Source organism: Corvus brachyrhynchos, unplaced genomic scaffold (genome assembly GCF_000691975.1).
Source record: "Corvus brachyrhynchos isolate BGI_N302 unplaced genomic scaffold, ASM69197v1 scaffold48, whole genome shotgun sequence".
Classification (NCBI taxonomy): Eukaryota; Metazoa; Chordata; class Aves; order Passeriformes; family Corvidae; genus Corvus; species Corvus brachyrhynchos.
Window position 1 is genome coordinate 4,823,326 of NW_008240027.1, and position 20,376 is coordinate 4,843,701.

At 40.2% G+C, this 20,376-nt stretch overlaps 1 protein-coding gene across 10 annotated transcripts in view; it reads right to left on the bottom strand.

Annotated features, from left to right (window-relative positions):
• ST3GAL3 (ST3 beta-galactoside alpha-2,3-sialyltransferase 3) overlaps positions 1 to 20,376 on the bottom strand; it is a 186,752-nt gene that overhangs the window by 158,019 nt on the left and 8,357 nt on the right. For 2 of the 10 annotated variants that reach the window (XM_017743511.1, XM_017743510.1), the window contains exons 1-2: positions 20,043 to 20,153; positions 2,368 to 2,414 (exon numbers count right to left, since the gene is read on the bottom strand). In XM_017743511.1, the coding sequence (XP_017599000.1) occupies positions 2,368 to 2,414; positions 20,043 to 20,056 (61 nt within the window). In that variant the 5' untranslated portion in view covers positions 20,057 to 20,153. Of the gene's footprint in view, positions 1 to 2,367; positions 2,415 to 20,042; positions 20,371 to 20,376 lie in introns of those variants that run through there. The other 8 variants (XM_017743508.1, XM_017743506.1, XM_017743507.1 and 5 more) reach the window with 7 other exon arrangements.

Below are 20,376 nucleotides of genomic sequence, written 5' to 3' on the forward strand. Positions count from 1 at the left end.
TGGGGGGGTTTCCCCGGCGCGCACAGGCCCTTCAGCTCCAGGATGGCCGTGGCCCGGCCCGGCCTGGCCCGAGCAGGGCCTGGGCCGGGCCCGCTGGCCCCTGCACAGGGCCCGCAGCCACCTGTCCCAGCACTGGAAAAACAAGACAGAGCTCTGCCCAGGGTTTCCTATTCTTAAGTGTGGATCACAATTTTAAGTGGCTTAAAGAATTGTCCATATTCAAACTGGCCAGCTGATAGGTTCTGTCAAGTCACAGAGGAAGCTGTAAGCACCCCTTAGCAAGAACATCACTTCCCGGACTATGCTTGCTAACCCATGACACAACTTGAAGGCTACATCCCACCTGGCAAATGGCCTCAGGGGTAACAACACAGGAAGACTCCTGTATTTCTGATATCCTATGATAACCCACCACCCATCCCCATGCTGGAAAAAGGACCATCACACTGCAGATCAGCACAGAAAAAGCAGAAACAGAGAGGTGAAGCAGAGAGTCCTGAAGGCTTCTCTTGTGGTGAAGATTCCAGACCCATCCACGCAGGGTCACTGTGAAGCTTCAGCAAAAGCCCTGAACACGAGGAGACACCACCCTCACAGTGTCCAGCTGATGATCTTCACTGGCAGAGAAATTCAGAAACTGGGCGTGCTACTGTTCTTCTCCCTTCATGTGGAAGGCAAGGTGAGGGAGGATAAGCACAGATTGTATGAGCACTAAAGGGGAAAAAATGCCCACAAGTGTGAATTGCAGCACAGGCATCTCACCACAGGCAGCCTGAATGAACAAGCACAAGGAGGAAGAGACATACAAGAGCAAGGAATGCTCTAACTAGATTACACGGTTAAGATGACTGTGCCAGAATTGAACTGTGAATGAATACACTGAAGTATAATCCAGAACTACAGAAAAAAAAATAAATAAAATAGAACTCCTTCAGTACAGAGAAGAAACAAACTTGTACAACTTGCAATGGAAAAGAAACCTCTACTGCCTGATCTCAAAAGCTTTCAGGGCAGGGTGACACAACAGAAAATGTCTACAGAGCTTGAAACCAAAAGAAACCCAACAAAACATGTTGTTCTTAACTATATTGTCAACACAACACTTCCACACAGTTCAGTGTCTTCTTCTGAAGCAATGGGAGACAGCGATGGGAGACAACCTTTGACCAAAGGACACAACTTTGAAGCTTCAAAGATGGTTTCATGTCTTTCCATCAGAGCAGACTTAGAACCGCATTTTCATACATTTCACAGCAACATGACTTCCAAGTGTGTGGCAAGTATACAAATATTTGATCTTGGCAAGGGAGCAAAGTACTTCCAAGGGGACTCAGTGGTGTTGTAATGAGTTATAGTGAGCAGCAGGCTGATCTGAATTGGCACCACAATACTGAAACCCCAAAGTCTTTGCACTGAAAAGCATGAACTAGAGCACAACTGCAAACCACATTTTTCTATTCCACTCATAAAGACAGAGCCTCCAAAGAAATACATGATGGAGTACCACACTCCAAGAAACACACACACGTTATAGGATATTTAGAAGTAACAATGATCATATTTTTTTTTAAATACTACAATAGAAAGATTATAAAGCCCAAATTTGAAGAAAATAAGACTGCAAGAAGCTTGTCAACTAATTTAAAATTCATAAATACATGTTGCGGGGAGAAGGAAAATTAAAACAAGAGAGGGTGAAAGTAAGAAAAGCTTGCAATTGACTGCATTGTGGCCAAAGTGATTATGAGTAGACATGAGGAAAAATTTGTCTAGAGGGAAGAACAATTAAGCACTAGGACAGATTGTCCCAGTTTCCATGATTAGATTTTATAGAGTACTTATGACATATGTTGGCATAAAATGATGTTAAAAATATTGTTTCTAAAGGCCTAGAGAAAGACCTCCTGTAGTTCTTTCCAGTGCTATTTGCTACAATTTCCCATGAAGGAAAACATTTTGAATAGCCATTATTAAAATATACAACTTCTAAAACAGCTAGTAATATTTAAGATCAGATAATCAAGAAAACACACAGTACTAGAAATCAAGTATATTAATCTACACTTTATAAAAGCATAAGACAATCAGTTTACAAATTACATATTTACTCAAGTATCTTAGAAAGTATCTAAATTTTATACAGAAGGAAAGGAAACTGCCTTGTACTTCCGGCTCGCTCCCCATTGTTTCTTAATGCCAGTGAGGTAGCTGAACTAAATGACAGAGTGCCAGGACTACAAAAATGCAAGATAACAGCACTGAGGTACCTAACATAAAAATATGAAAACAAGTTAAAAATAAATACTAATTTTTTTTTTTTCAAAACTTAAATAATTCTTTTGGAACTTAGCACCATCCCTTGCTTACCTACAGACTGACTGTTCAGGACTGCTATTCTCATATCTTGCTGCTGTCTGTGATTTAAAAAAAAAAGAAAATTAATGTTCAACTATTTTTAGCATTAGGACAGCAATAAGGAGGCTTCTGCTTTATGGCCAAAGAAACGTTATTCTTCGATACAACCCAAGTCCTAAGAAGGTTACAATCACAACAGTGTAACTTCTTTCTCAGTACAGTTGCCCAACATCCATCTAGAAATTTGAGACTTGTTCAAGCTTGCCCTTTAAGAGAAGCCAAAAAACATATGCCTTGATGGAGAAACACATGGAAGAAAAGAGAAATTAAAAATTATTAACATGGATTTGCTCCTAACTTCAAGATGAATCTTGCAATATGCAAGCATCTCCACATGTTTATAATCCTGTCAGAGCCAAACGTTCAACGTGCAATTGCAGGGGATTTATACCCCACATGACTCCATGTAACTGCAGTCCCCAAACATTTTATTGGACCAGATAGACATTCCAGAGATGAGGTTTCACACTGTACAGGATGCAGGAAGGGAACCACCCACCAATCAATGCAAAATGAAGCCTTCTGGAAATATCCATTCCACTAACTCCCACTGGGCACGGACAAAGGAAATACCACAAATAACGTTTTTTAATTAAAATGTGCTATAAAGTGTACCCAGGCACACACTAGGAGGAACTTATAAAAAATACTGTAAGACAAAATATCCTAGAAGAGGAGTACACTTACGTCTCAACTCGTACTAAAAGAAAAGAAATTATGGCAGTTGTTACGTATTAGTAGCACTGGAAATCTCACCTTTCAAGGACAGTAAGTGGAGCTGCTATGAGGAAGAGACAACCACTGCTGTTGGTGCAGTCACTGCAGGCAGACAGACAACTGTGTGCAATGGCTAAAAGGACTCAAAAGGGAGATGAATCAACAACATACAACACTGTGGTTGCCACCAGCACATATCTTACTGCACAACTAATGAAATAGCTCCAGTGTTCCTATACCACAGAGTTTTGAATCAATGAAGCAATTCATGGGAGAAATTTAAACAGCTTAGTGTGGATGCCGGACTGAAAAAATAAACTACCTCAAAAACAGTTTGGAAAACAACATCTGTGCTACACCAGGAACCGCAGAACTTGAAGAATATTGAATTGAAGAAATGTGTAGAAAGTTGATACAGGATCGAATAAGCAATACAAATGCTCAAAAGGATTAGTAAAACCAAACTCAAGTACACAAGGGAGATTTTAAGGATACTACTGCTTTTGGATGCAACACATTGCAGTGCCCAACTCCTTCTAAAACGGGCTGCGAACCAAATTTATAGTCACTTCAATAATGATCAAACCCATGTTCAACACTCCAAATATTTCCACATTTTTAGTCACAATCCAGACGTGCCTATCATTAATAGCTGGCAGCAGCACAAGTCATTAAAATGCAGCAGTGTTCACACCCAATCCAGCTATTTTCAGCAGCACTGCCTTCCCCAGAGGGAACCAATTACAACACACATGGCCCCCCTTGCAACCATCATCTTCACATGAGTCTTCAGCTTCTGATTACACAGCAGTCAGTAACAGCCATCCTCTTTCAAACAGTTCTTTGTTATCCCAAGCTTACTGAACAGCTGTGTGTCAAGCACTCAGAGCCTAAATCAGTAGTATTGCACAAACAGCCACTGCCTTTCCTCAATGACCTTCTCATCTGTTGAGTTCTGAAATTTCAAGAGACAGCCATGATTAGTTTGGTAATTACTTCTCACACTGTCTTCTGGTCTTCCCTTTAAATCTACAATTATAAACCAAAAAACAAAGTGTGGGCATATGGAACACATGCTCAATTCCCACTCCCTCCTGTGAGTCCTTCAGGGGAAGGAAGTGACAATGGCCATAAATTACAGATTAGGATGTTCTGACTGGACATTAGGAAAAATGTCTCTACCAGAGCACAATGGAACAGGTTGCCCAGAGAGGGTGCCTGGTGCCTTAAATCTGTTTTTCTACTCATCACTCTGTTCTATTCTCCCTTAAAAGTGACTGCTTTTGGACTGATGCTCTTGAGAAGCAAAAGGCCTTTGAAGCAGCAACATCAATACCTAAATTGTTATTGCATATTCAATACATTCAATACTGTACATTCCATATTAATTGTCCCTTCATTGATCTTGCATTTCTTCAACAAACTCCAATATGAGCACCTCCAGTGCAACAAATGCACAATAAAGAGGTGTCTGAAACAGAAGGTGACATACTGTTATAAACATGTATTATAGTATTGGCTTCTCGCAAAGTATTAAGGTAGATATTACATAATGTTAGAAATGCTTTTTGCTGTGTGGATGTAGTTTTCTCTCGTTTTAGCAAGAATGTTAGCAAGTGTGAGCAAGTAAGATAACCTCCAAGCGAGCAGAGGATGAGGCCCGAGAAGCTGCTGATCAACACTTTGTCCAGAGAACAAAAGGGCCCAAAGGCTGCTCCGCCCGGAGAACGGGCGGCCAGGAGGGTCCGAGAGTCCTTATCACCGCTCTGCCCGGGGGGCAAAGAGGCCCACAGAGAGCCACAATCACGGCTCTGCCGGGGGGGCAAAGAGGCCCAAAGCTGCAATCAGCCCTGACTGTCTGGAGAATTAAGAGATCCACCCTCCCATCGACTCTTACCTAGCGGGCCCAACCCCAAGAATCAAAAGGAAAAAAACCGCAAGGCAGAAGACTACGCATGCTCTAAAAAGGCAGAACCAAGGAGTGGCCATGCAGAACAGTTCCTGGAAAAGTTTTAATATGAATAGAGAACAGACAGTAAAAATGGTATAAAAAGGACTCACCTCGAGCATCAGGTGTGCTCTTGGCAGAACGCCAAGGCACCCGGCCATTATCCCTTTGCTTTATTTTATGTGTCTCTTATTGTCTTTGTATTAAACTCTTTAAATTCTCACAGGAGAGTGAACCTCGTTTTTCACAATACCCAAAAGTATACAGAATGATTTAACTGACATAAAACAGCAAAAAGGTTTAGAACAAGGGGTAGAGGGATACCCAAATATAAAAAAACTCCAAACCACTCCAAATGACAATGAACCCTCTGTTCTACTACATCATGCCTGGTCTCTAGTGAGGGCTACAGACAAACAAGGGATTGTGCAGACGATCAAACACCAGGGCACTTACACAATGCCTGTGAGGAGGGACTGAGGCAATGAGCTTGTTTAGCATGCAGAGGACAGCACCTGGAGGCCAAAAGGCAGCCCTCCGGCACCTGCAGGAAGCTCCTGAGAAAGTGGAGCCTGGTTCCCGAAGTGCTGCGTGGTGGGATAATGAGAGGCAGTGGGCAGAAGTTGAAATGAGAGGTTTGGACTGTTGGATGTAAAGAAAAGTCTGTTCACCATGAAGACAGTGAAGCATTGGAAAAGACTGTACAGAAAGGTTGTGCAGTCCCCATTCTTGGAAGTTTTCAAAACCTGACTGGATAAAGACTTGGTCTCAGCTAACAATTGATGCTGCTTTGACCAGGAGGTTGGACTGGAAGTTTTGTTACATTCCTTCCAACTAGTGCTATCCTCTAATTTTGCAAAGTCTTGCTCTATTCTTAAAAACCCTTCAGATTTTTTAAAGGTATTTTAAACCTGAAAGAATTGGACATTAAAACTAATCCACGTAGATTTATTTTCCTCTAACTTACCATATCTGGACACATAATATAAGATGGAAAGGGTTCTTTTCCCCACTCTTTACACATTACACATGTAGGCACACAAATGTAAGAGCGTAATGCAGTTACCTTTAGTAAAAGAGCTCTTTTTACTACTAAGCCTGCAATGATAATGGTTAAATGGAATCAGAGAGAAATACACAAATAACTCAGGTGAGAGAAGCAAAAAAAATTCTGCTTTAAACAACAGAATAGAGATGGAGATTCTGAATATTTCTAATATTTCTGTTTATGAATATGGCTAATTCTGAATATTTCCCAAGACTAATTCGCAATCTCACCCTGCTTTGCTAGAATAAATCTACTTTCATCTTCAAGCTGATCTCATGTCAACAGTTACCATGTGCAAATCTAAGAAGTACAAAGATTAGTTGCTTTCAAAGAAATAATGCAGTATGTGCACTTAATCTTTCAGGTGCTTACAACATAGGAAACATTTGGAAGAGCACAGCTTCAATTACAATATATTTCTTTCTGAGTAAGTTCACATAAATCTGTTTAATATTTTGAAATACTATTCATTCTCCTTCCTAATCTGGCTTTCTAAAATCTTGGTTAGTCACACATTCTTAGTCTTTCCAACTTCCGTGAAGATACTAAATTATCTTCTGAACCCAGGTAAGATCTTAAGAGTCTCATTGTAATTTCTATCCAGAGTTAAACATTCACTACCCTGTCTTCTTAATCACCTTTTTAAAAAACACATAGAATACTTTGCCATTCACTTAGGGCAATTTTATCAAACATTTCTAGAAAAATTAATTATTTCTCCATCTTCTTAACTCATTTGTGTTTTAACTAGGCTTTAGGGGTGCTTTTTCACACAAGATCATTAGTCTGGGAAGCTCAATACCATGTGAAGACGGTAACAGAAGTTCTTATACAGGTTTGCAAAGTAGCCAGACAAGTTTATGTCATGAAGTCTTAACAGGCACTATTATGTGAAAAGATAACCTACCTGTCTCAGGAAACCAAAGGTCACACATTGCAGGAAGATAGGAGAATGGGATGGGAGAAACAACAGTACCTACTAACCCCACTGAGTTTTCTGAGACATCCTGCTGCTTGTGCCTCTGGGCTGATCAGGGGCAGGATTTACCTATACAGATTTTGCCCTGAAACATGAGACATATACAACAGATGTGCTTCTCAACACAAACTTGTCTCCCAGCATTTTTATTTTACTTCTTTCTTTAAAGTACATGAAACTATGAGCAGTAGCTGTTTCAAAAATTATAAACGTGCCATCATCACTTGTCAGAGGACTCCAGCAAATTTTCTTCTTCAGTTCCCATATAAATTCTACCTGATGAAAAGCAATTCAAATTTTCAAATGTGTCCATGATCTCCTCCTCCGCTTCAACCTCTGCAGAAAGATCTGCAGATTTTCTGGATCTTCCAATTTTTCAGGATTAGAAGCATCCAGATTTTCTCCACAGCACCAACCCATTAGATAAGATTAAATAGTAAGAACTTTTCTTCCCTCTCCTCAGCTGGCAGAAGTTCTTTAAATAGAACAAGCTGTTTGTAAATAAATGAAGTAACAAAGTCTGACTTCCTAAGAATTTTAGATTTTTCTGTATTTTCTTATCCCTGCAATAATACAAACATGATACTTGAAACCTTACATTCCTCTGTAATCTCTCCAGATTCGTTGGGCAAATACAGAATTTCATCTAAATGTAAAAGAAAAATACTCCATTGATTAGGAAAGACCTTCTGAACAGGAGTGTTAGGAGACAAAACCAGAAATTTGTCACAAGATGGGACTTAATCAGATTATGAAAATAGCTATGGGCAACAGCAGTGGACTGTTAAATATAAGTAGATATAAATAGCAAGGTTTCTCCCAATTGAGTTACTGTAAAACCAAATTACTCCATGGAAGGTTTTCTTAATGTTCACCTGGGGGATGGCAGATGGCAGTCTGTAACCGCGAAGGAAATAAGGAAGCTCTGAGTTTTTGTTTGTGGGGTTTTTCGTGCTTTATTTCCCCAGCATCTTTGCCGCGGCCGTGACGGGCGGGAGCGCCGGGGCTCTGCTGCCCCCGCGCGGTGCCCGGGCGCCTCTGCAGCCTCCCCTTCCTTCCTCGCCGGGGGGGCTCCGCGATGTTCCAGCAAAAATCCTGAGCTAGGCACGTCGCTCTGGCCGGGATGGATTAAAAATAACATTTCCTAAAGAGCTGGAGGGAGAGGGAAGAGAAGGCCTCTGTATTTTCACACTATATCAGTTCCCTGGACCAATTCACTACACAAACAAGTTTTTTAGAATGTCTGAACGCAAGCCAAAGGAGCAGAAACTACTTAGCCAGGAGCTCAGCAGAAACTTTCCAGCACGGCAATTCCATTTCACATTACCTACTCTGTCATGTTATTTAGTCTTTACAAAGACTGAAGTATTTAACTGGGGAAAAAAAAATAGGAGTACAGAATCAGGCAAAAAAACTTAATTCCTCACAAAAAATTCCATGCAACTTTTACTTTAAGTATGAGGCATGATGTGCCTTAAAAATATAAAAAAATTAAAATCACTGCTTATAGAAACAGACAAGTATAAAACAAGAAATAAAACCGCTCACACAGGAAGAGGTACAAATTTTTCATGTAGCCATCTCAGACATTTTTATAAACAGGTCCTTGAAGAAAGAAACCATCACAAGATTAGTTAACACAGAATGGGGACAAGGATAAGTAAAGCTACTTATGGGGTAATTCCATTCCTGCAAAGGCACAAACAAACACACGACTGCTGAGCAAAATATACTTACACTACTACAAAATTATGTCAAAATCAGCAATTAATACACAACGGCCAAGATGGTGTGGGGGTTTTTTCAAACCTTTTGACCACATATTTGCATATTAATAAACACAATCAAAGTAGCCCTAAATTCCTGAAAGGACATTAAAGTCTGCAGTAAAAAATTCTTATCTTAGCTCTTTTTTATGCTACAATTATAAAGTTTTCTGGAAACGAGTGAACTTCCTAATACCAACTTTTTTGCCCTTACCCTAATGGTTTTTCTCACTGCTCAATTGCCATTTCCTCAAGTCAGAGTTAATCATTAAATCATTGAGAAGGAATTCTGCATCTACGTCAAGACTGTATCAGAAGAGTGGCAAATCCCCTACACAACATCAGATTTCTGTAGTCCTTCATCCATCCCCCCATCCTTTTACATGGGAAGTGTAATTTGCATAGGAGAGTACAGCATGAAGAGTACTTAGCTCTAGTTTATGAGCTATTTTTAATTCGTCTTGGGGGAAAAAAAGAGTTTTAGTAACTACATCAAGAAACAAGATGTTCAAAGGTCAAAAAACACCAGCCTAAAATCCCTTCAGATTATGGCACAGTTTCTAGTCATAGGACTGTTTTATAATACAATATGCTGTAATTGTAAAGCCAACCTGGTGGGAAATAAAATACACAGCAAGCAGAAGTAATATATTATTATACAGTACTGAAGCTTTAATGTTTTTCTAATGTGAATAAGGCCTCTTTTTCAATCACAGAATGGTTTGGGTTAGAAAGAACCTTACAAGATCGTCTAGTTCCAATTCCTCCACTGTGGGCAGGGGACACCTTCCACTAAACCAGGTCGCTCCATGCCCCAGCCTGGCCTTGAACACTTCCAGGGATGGGGGATCCACAACTTCTCCAGGCAACCTGTTCCAGCATCTCACCACCCTCACAGTGAAGATTTGCTTCCTCATTCCTAATCTAATCTAAACCAATGCATAAACCTATCTTTCAAAAGTTTAGAAATATTCAAACTATATTTGAAGCATTGTTAAATGTGAGACAAAATTAGAAAATTCAATCAAAATAAACACATTTTTCCACTGTAATTCAATCTGCAATCTTTACATTGCATTAACTCAGGCTTTTGCTTCTAATGAAGTACCTGACCCAAACACAAAGGCTCTGGAATCAAAGATATAGAAAATACTATTAAAATGAATCATAATGAAAAATAATAAAAGCCTTTCCATTGTTCAGATAAGGCACTTTTAAACAGAGATTATAGCAGCAGTGCTAACAGAAAAAAGCAGTATTACTAATTTCCTAGCAGTTTAATGGAGAACCGCCCATGCTCCACTTGGAACCTGATAGAATTGTGTGGGGCAAGTCTCAAAAGGCTGAAAAGTCTTTGCAAGTAAATTCACAGTAATTAGGTTCCTAATTATACCCAGAGCATTAGTGATTACTATGGTTAAAACAGCCTGAACTGTTTCGTTATTCCTCTCTTTCTGAAAGCTCAGTCATTCATTGTTTGAGCAGAAATTCTAGAAGTTTAGTCTGTGCCCGAACATATATTTTTTTAAAGTTTAAACAGAAGAACAGAGTCCTGTGCTTACGTATGGAGAGCAAAATTAAACTTTTCCACTATAAAAAAAAATACTCCCTGGTATTGAAGCAGCTAGAAAGCATGAAGCACAGAGCCTTTGATGAGGCAAATCTGAAGGCTGAAACCCCAGACCAGCATTCACAACAGTTCAGGTTGTACACTTAGTTCTGGAGGCACTTGCACAGATGCATCTGAGGCAGCTTCTGGCAGCAGTTCACAGTAGCCACATCATACCCTAATTACAGTACCTACGTCACTCCACCAGCACTGCCCATGCAAACCACTTTATTATTAATACAGGACTCTGAAATACTGCCTGTGTTTTTACAAGCATCAGCAGATGACCTCTGCCCCAAGCAAGCGATTTCAACATATTGCTGCCCTCCCGAACTACAGACGTAGAACATGTAATTATAGGACAGTGAGTCTCATTTGGCCAACTGGACTGAGATGACAAACCTTGAGCCCTTTATTCTATTCATAGCTCTGCCCTTGAGCTGCTGCGTGACATAGAAAAATTTGACTTTCCTGTGCCTCAGCTTCCTCTGCCTTCCTGAGTCAAGTCTATTCATCATCCTTCATCTTAAGAAATGTGTCTCAGTACATTTTTTTTATTAGGGTCTCTGGGCACAATTACTGTTGAGAAACAATATTAACATAGTATTTTATAGCTACTCTGAGATTGATTCATTTGTAACAGAGACAGAAAGATGCAATTGAACTTGTAATTTATTAACTTTGCAACAGTAAAGGTAAGCCTTCAGAAGTAGGAAGCCATCTGTTGGGAAAACTCAGCTTTTATTAATTTCTGTGCCATCTTGTACCACTATTTTTTTTAAAGCATACATGCACCTGTCCATAGTGCTTTGAAAGAAGATAGTCCTTGGAACGTGCACACTCATTGTAGTTATAAAAGATATCAGTTAAATTTTTCTGTAGTTATTAACTGGTTTTGTTCTGTGAGTGATTAAGGGGTACACTTCCTGCACTGCTGCAGCTCTGATGACTCACACATCCAAGCACTGAGACCCACAAGGTAACAACTGTGGAAAAGTGACATGCTGCAACAGGGACTGAGTAAAGTAGTAGGGATCCTAGTGTGATATTTAAAAAGTGAAAGACAAGAAACATGTATGTTTATAAGCACTTTGTTTATAAGCACTTAAAAATGGAAATCGCTGATTTTAATGCATTCTGTTCTGGTTTTTTTGTTTGGGTTTTTTTCGTTTTTTTGTGGGTTGTTTTTTTTTTTTTTTTGGAACTTAGCAAGAAATGCTAAATTCTGACCTTCAGAGATATACATTTCTCGAATTGTTGAGGCCTTTGGTTATGCAAAATACCAAGAACTGGTTGAGAAACATCCTGTAGTTTCTGTACCTGACTAGAATTTTGGCACTATCCCCATACACTGTTACTTCCTCAGGAAAGCATTACATACAAGAGCAATATACTCACCTACTGCCATGAAGGAGTAACCACTTGAAATCAGCTACCTCAGGTTCAAACATCTATTCAGGATATGCATGCACAGAACAAATTAATTTTTGCCTGGATGCACAATTACATTCCTTCTGAAGTGCAGAAGAGATACATAATTCATAGAGATCTATACCTCATGACCCAAGTGTACTTGTCCTTGCAAGTCATACCCAGGTTGTTTGGCTGCTTTATTGCCTCAGCCTGACACTGTGATGTAAACCCAGACTGCAATGACAAAATATGAGATGTTATAGTGACAATATTGACAGAAGATAAAGTAGGAAAAATCTCCTCTGAAAAACATCCCTGACTGTGACAGGCACGGTCAGAATCAGTACCAAGGGCATGCTCAGATCACAGCAGCAGAAGCTGTCCAACTTGAGACAGATCACAAATTACCTCCTTTGTCCCAACATCAGTAGAACTGGTGTGAAGCAGAATTGAAACGGTCACAGAAGGTACCCAAAGCCAGCCTGACTGCATCAAACGCAATGGAAAAAGTGTGATCTATTTTATCAAATGAGTGGTGGGGGGGAGCTCCCATCAAGGCTGGCAATACCTGAATCACTACATCCAGTGCTGCAATGCTGCAGGTCAGAGGTGAGTGCTTTGTGCACCAGGGGATGCACAGTAAGGAGAAGGAGAGGCAGAGAGCCACTCACTAACATGGATGAGACAGGCCTCACAAGGAAGTATTGTTTCCAGCTGAACGCATTGCTAAGGAGTTCACAGTCAGCTGAGATGAATAAATCCTTTTGCCTCTGAAAGCAATCAGCTGCAGAGCAATTGCTACCAGAGGTAAAGTGCTTTCACTGCAATGTACCTTTCCAGAATATGGAAAACTGCTGACTTTGACCTCTGGAAAACTGTATCAGAGGACACAGCTTTGGCTGCATGCAAGACACTGAACACTGTTCCTTGTGAACACTCTCCCAATTCAGTCATCCAAAGTTACAGGAACACACCCTTCCCAAAAATTTGTGGGGAGGCCATGGAGAAAATGCACGAGTTGAGCAAGTGAAGCAAGTGAAACACTAAGGTTGAGGTCAACTAAGTGAAACAAACAAAAACCACACTCTGTTTTAAACCATTGTACCCATCAGCTAATGACACAAATGGAAGGAGGGGTAAATAGAAAGGGACTCAAATAGCATCAGGACAGTTGCTGTCAAGAGAAGCAAGAGCAACTTACTGTTTCAAAATGCAAACCTGAGGCCCAGCCATGTGTGGGGAGATGGAGAAGTATTCTTGCACCTTACTTTTCAATCTTGCTAAAAAGTCAGCACTGGCCCAGAACTAAAACAGTAACCCAAAACAGCCAAAATGAAGATAGTACAAGTACAGTATTATAGCCACCCCTCCACAACATGCTTACAGTGCTATGCCCTTAATGCCCTTCACTAAAATGCTCCTTATATGTTCCTAAAACCAGAAGAGTGTTCAGGGAGTTTCCTCCTCAGGAGAAATCCCAAGCACAAGGCACATCATACTTGCTCCCTCTCTCAACAGCTCTGTCATGCAGCATTTCCCGTTGCCCCTGCAGAGTTTTGTCCTGCACTGTTAACATTATAGCAGCACTCAGAACTCCTGGAGACACAGCAGGGTCACAAAGTAACGCTGGGTATTTCACTAAATTGACAGTAACAGATCAGAAAAAGATGAGGCACTTTCATTCCCCTGTGCTCCTTGTCTGTCCTGTGTCGTGCTGCCTTCTAAAAGACAGAGAGGCACTCATGAATTTTTTAATTTTTGTTTTAACTCTCCTAGGTTCTGATTCACATTCACTGAGCAGACTGTGTCTTCTGTCCTGGTGGCACACAGGCAGCTGCCTCGGGTGAGCTGGTTACATCCAGCAGCCAGAGCAAGAGCAATCAGGAACACACACACACACCAGCTTCCAGCCAAGAGAGAAATGGCTGGCACTATCACAGCCGTGAAAGATACTACCACAACTGAGTGTCCTGGAGTTGCTGCAGGTTTAGCCATGCTCCTTATTCTGGCAGGCTAAGAGGGAGCACGAAGTAACTTGAGCAGTGACAATTTCTGGGCACCAAACCCATTTTTCCTGTGTTCTGCACAGATAAGAGGATTATCCACCATAGTTAGTACACTATAGCTTTAAGTTTCAAGCTGAACACAAGTGGAATACTACAGCCCAACATGAGAAGTCTTAGAAAAGTTATGCTACAACTCATTTTAACGTCTATTTTTACATCTTTCTTTCTAGTATTCACTGCTGCCTCAATAAGATTCATAACTTGCTATTTTTAGCATTTCAGAAAAGCATCACTGTGATCCTCAAATCCCTAAAGCATCTGAAAACTAGCAAAGACACCCTTAAAACTATAGCTGGATCCATGTTATGAGAACTTTCTAAACATTTGTTCTCAATTTTGGTGCAGAAAGTACAGCACTAACACATACTACAGCTGAGTAGATGAAACAAACCTTGAAGTTACTAATAACTCAAACATTACATAATCCACAATAATCCATCTCAGTGCCATACCCAGTCTCTTCCTTCAAAGCCAAAAAAAAACAAACAAAAAAAGCAACTGTTTCAGGAAGCTTAGAGTGCTGCACAATACTGTCCAAAGCAGTCTTTTCTAAAAAAGTAATGCCCACAAGGTTAGGCTCTCAGGCTTTCCAGCCTGGGAAGCAGAGGCAACAGCAATAAAGTCTACTTTAAAGAATACACACACACACATATCCCGCTAAAGTTAACGCCATAGAGAGAGAAAAATTAAAATGGTTACCATCACCATTTGCTTGCCACCCCTCACAAAAGCACTGTGAGTGCCTTGTAAAAAAATATGCTCCCTCAGCCACCTAACCATTAATTCAGCCATCCCAGCTCAACCCCCTTTCATCAGATTTATATTCCCAGTGCCAAGCTGAGCTGGCCCAGAGTTGTTATTTTTTATAGGAGCACTCCTGCATTCCCATCTTCTGGCAAAGGCAAGTAGGACAGTCACAGCAGAACACAAAACCATTACGTGACTCTCTCCACAGAGGACAAGTTTGTCTCCATGGCCTAGTTGCTCATACACCGACTAAATGTCTTTACATTGGTTCTTCATTAAACAAAGAAGAGAAGGAAGTCAGATGTCAGTGTACATAAGATCCACTCCCTTGACGCAGAACAAATGACACCCCCAGTAACCCAAGACAAAACAGCCGTACCCACCCTGGATACCACCACACACCCATGAGGCTTTAGCCACCTGAGAAACAGCATGCAAGTTCCAAACCCTTGCAAGAAGGTCCATTTCTTCAGAACATTGTTAGACCCTAATACAAGAATTGACTAAAGTACCATTTCACTTTGAAAGAGATAAACCAGTATTTATATTATTAATAATGGTTTGATTGCTTTTGATTAATTTAGCATTTTTGGTGTGTGACCGGTTTCCATGGAAATGCAAGCAGACTAAAAACCTGCAACCAGAAGTGAGTCAGTTTTGCCTGTTTATGTCTCCTCAGTTCCCTTGGAAACAGACATTTAAAAAAAAAAAAAAAAAAAAAAAGGATAAGGGTCCTGAAATACCTTTGGAAAATCTCTTCCCAAAGCTTTATCTCTCCGGCTGCCTTTCCAGAATTAGAGTTGAAAATAACATAAAGCAACAGATGACAGAATAGTGACTTTATTTTTTTAAGGAGACATCAACAGAACATACCTGGAGATGTTTCAAAAACCACATTCAAACTGACAAGCTCAAATTGTATTAACGTGGGTTTTGGCAGAAGTACTTCATGTAGAGTATATATTTCTTAAAATTAGTTCAATAGACAGAATCACAGAGCTGTAGAATATGCTGAGTTGGAAGGGGCCCATCAGGCTCATCGTAGTCCCAAGTATATTTCAATACTTTGAGAGAGAGGGAAAAAGAAAAAGCTGCCTTGGGGGAACGAGTCCAATATTTCCATTGCCAGGATGCTTTTAAATGGAATCACTTCTTCCTTACAACACATTCATTTTGAAGTTGCAAAATCAGCTATACAGGTATCAGGTTAAGTAACACACATCAATATTAAATTTGCTATGCATAAAAATGCATTTCTCCAAGCTGATAAAGCAAACCTAGGAGGGCCTGTCAGCAAGATTCCATCTCCCACCACACTTTTCAAAGAACAGTGCACCATCCCATGAGCTGGATCTTTTCACTGGCAGAGAACATCTTCCTTCCTCCTCAGAGCCAAACGTATCAGGGAAGGGGAAGGAATAGGATGGGAAGTTACTAGGAAGGAGGCTGCATTGCATGTCTCAGACCTTCAAAGCCTGCTCCTATCACTACCATTACTATGCAAGCAATATACCAATTCTCTGACAACCAAGTGTCCAGAAACACAAAGAACAGCGGTACCATTATTTGCTCCTCTAAGTTCCTTCTGGAATTTTCAGGACAGCTAAACCTGATTACAAACTATTCATTTCCTTGTTTGTCTCCCACATCACATTGTCAGTTCTACGTGCTCAACACACCTCCGTGCAACTTGACACTTCATCAGAGGGCTGTGGAATCCACCGTTACTTCCTGTCTGGGAAGAACGTGCAGGGACGGTGCACATCTCTTACCGCTACTGTCAGAGACTGAAGCTGCATTACAAACATCAGGAAAGAGAAAAAGGAAATCTTACCTCTGTCCTAAATCCTGCTCATATACCCCCAACAGTCACCAGAACTCAAGGGCCCTCCTGCATTCAGTGTTACACTCCTTATTTTTGTACTTTGCTGCTGCTCTGAGAACTAACAATATACTGCCACCGACATGAAACAAGGCTTGGGGGAAGAGTAGCCAGTCATAATACTCACTAAAAGGATGAGAGAGGGGTAGCAATCACTGAAGGTTTCTCTTGAATGGAAGAAACAGTTGAACTTAATTCAATGTTAATTAGTTCACATTAGCCAAATTCAATCTATTCTTGTCACAGTAGAGATAAGCCTTAGAGAATTAACTAGTTCCTATTCTCCTTTTATTTTGGCAAGGTGTAGAGTCACACAGCAAGGAGAATAATCTCACAGTACTCACTAAGGCATCACTCAAGGAGGGCAGATTTAACATTAAGTGGAGAACATTTAATGTTAAGGGAACACTAAGAGAAACATTGATGTGTATCTTTCGGTCTATTTCCAGTTTAACCTCCTTTCTTGTAGAGGTCAGATGTACATATAAACAAAATAATTTAGCTATTCATTTACTTTAGCAGCTAAATACACAAACATCCAAATGTCAGGGAGACTATTCAAATTCATCCAATGCATGCAATTGGATATACACAGGCATCTTCTAAAATATTAAGTGAACAAACTACATAAGCAGCAAATAAGCAGATCAAGTGTTTTCCACCATACTCTACAACAAATTTGTTTGTTTCCATTATTAAACACAGGTGTCAAGTTTACTAAAACCAGTCTCTGAAGAGATTGCAAGGGTGTCAGGTGTCAGGATCAGCTTAGTTTCATGCCTCCTCTAGCACAAAGAACAGAACAAAGATGAATGTCACTGCTGAAGCTAGGGAGTCACTATTAAACAGATGAAAGACACTGGTCACAAAAAAAGCAAAAATGCTGTAATAGAAGATAACTCACACAAAATCAATAATCTTTGATTATTAAGGACCCAAAAATTAACACATCTGACCTAGTTTTGCTTTTGGAGACATCAGCATTATCATATCAGTCTTAAGGAAGGAAATTTACAAGGTCATGCACTGTGCTGTAATTCAGGAAATAAAACCACAACAGTTATCTCGCACCACCTCTCTCATGCACTTAACCTGGCAAGGCTCCCCTTCAGTAAATACAAAGTATAACTGCCCCATTATACATTGTATCATATTACACATTCTCAAGGAAGCCTAATCATAGTTAAACAAGTCAATTCAAATCCGTCATTTGTTAGCTTCCAAATGCTAATTTATAGAAGCTTAATGTTAACTCTTCATATCAAGTTTCCCAATATGGGCTTTTAAATTTCTACTTTAAATTTGCATAACTTCCTCCTGTGTTAAATTACACAATAAATAAAAAGGGTTTTGATACATACAAAACTCTGAAGACCAACTGAAAACAGGTACTATCTTTACTGTTTCAAAAGTAACATTTGCCCCTTTACACTAGACTGCTGCTTATGCTAATATTTCAAGGAACTTCATCCGATATTTAAGACACAATCTACAAAACTGTCTAGAAGGAACAACAGTATATCCTGCATCAATTGTGACATTTGATAAAGAACAGTAAGCTAAATCTTCAAGCCAGCATCATTGCTTTGTACATGCTGAAGAAGCTTAATGCAAGCACTGCAACTTAGAACAATAAATGGACAACACATTTTACACAAAAGATTAGAAAAAGAGAGACACATACAAAACCAAAGGTCTGCTGTGTTACCACACAGTGCTCCCTATCAGAACATCCTGAGTATCCAAAAACAGACAATGCACTGAACAGAAATCACTCTAACTAGGCTGCAACTTAAGAGATCTTTCTAGGTAAAAGTGTTCCATTTATAGAGATCCACAGCATCTGCACACAGATTTGCAACACTGCATTGCAACCCGAAGTTACCACAAAACTCCCCAGGGACTGACATGATGTAAAATAACAAATGGCACACAAAGCTAAAGGCACAAAATCCAAAGAGGATTGGATAAAGTTAGAACCCTCCCCAGCACCTTGGTGTATAACACACAAACACACAGCTGCTTCTTCATTTGTAACAAAGATCACACACAAGTTGTGGCATGAAGGGTTTTTTGCAGGCTTTGGGAAGTCCAACATGATTTCCTGGTGGCATGAAGGAAGTAAAGGATGGCAGATGGTATAACTTCATAACATATCATCAAGTAAGTAGCAGATGTGGCAAAACTGTTCTTTTAATCACAACTGTACTTATTTTCATGCAGGAAGGATTTTCTACACCTTGTCAACAAAAGTGCTACTTTTCAGAAAGTCATAATCAAGATTTTTAACTCCCTCTCTGAAGCACAAACCTGAAGAAAAAAAATCCCTGCTCAGAAAGACACTATGCATCTCCCTTTACAAATTTAATCTTACAATACCTGTTCTAGTCCAAAGCACCTTTTCTCCTCTCAAAATCAGTGCATCAACACAAGTGTCATATCCAAGTCATCATCTGTCATCATGCAAAACTCCTTAAGAGCACATAACAGCAGATTTGGAGCATGTAGAGGTAGAAAAATGCTAAGTTTAAGAAATATTGCAGCAGAAACCTCTATCAGCATGGAGAGAAACGCAATACAGTGAAGAAGAAATTTGACCAGCAGCTTCTTGTCAGTTCTGGATCAGTGTTTCTCAGCTGCTGATCCAGGGAGCAACAGTCAGCTCTGAAACATCTGAAACAGCCTGTGAACAGCTGCAAGGAAGGCTGGCTTGTGTTTTGGGCAAGGGGGTAGAGGAGGGAATTGTTTTCTTGTTTTTATATTTTCAATAAATAGTTCTTGCATGCAGGCAAAATCAACACAAACTAAAATAAGAGCAGCAACTGAGCAATCAAACCTCAGCCTAATTTCTGTCACTGCAACTGTAACCTTCTACGGCCTCACTGCACAGTACAATCCTCAGATTGTATTCAGTGTGGTCAGATGTCTCTTTGGACTTAAAAAGGTTGAGAGACATCCTTTAGATGACAGAGAGTTGGCAGATAACAACATGGAAGATAAGTGGAAAACGAGGATTTCTGAAGGACAAAGTAAGATGATGAGATAACCAGCACATGCAGAAAGAAATCAAAATTCACCAGAGGAAAAAACCCAAACTTGTCTCCGATATTTTAAAATATACAGAAGATTCAGGAAGCAAAAGCCTCAAAATATAAACTCTCTATTTTGACAATTAGGAATCATAAACTAACAGAATATTCCAAGAACCGAATATCTAACACTAGATTTATAAAGCATGAACCTGCTCTTGTACCCAGTAATAAAAGTAAAGCCATAAAGAGCATTAGGTAGTCACAAATTCGACCCCTTAAGCATGCTAAAAGCTCTAGCATTTGAGTGGGCTTAATCACATCCCTCTAATACTACTAAATCAGAACCACCTCACCACTATTGCAACTATTTAACAGACAGTTTCGGGAGCCCAGAAACAGTTGCACCGTGCTCCTACTTACTTGAATCCTCCCATCTGAGAAGGTGCAACTTCCAGGCAGAATAGTACAGAAATCCCAGTACCAGAAAGAGGCAGAGGGCTAGCAGCAGGTTACGCATAAACACCAAGAGTCCCATCTTCACATTAAATCTGCTCTTCTACATGACCTGAGAAAGAAAAACAGGTTGAGATTGGACCCACCTTATCCAACGGGCATCCTCTCCAAAACATGCAATCCCATACCCACCATAACTGGACACAGATGCCAAACCATGCTCTCCACAAGGTAAAACACACACGTTCCCCAAAGCACACCACTGAAACAAGAACTCCCCCCCCAGACAGCTGCCTGTTCT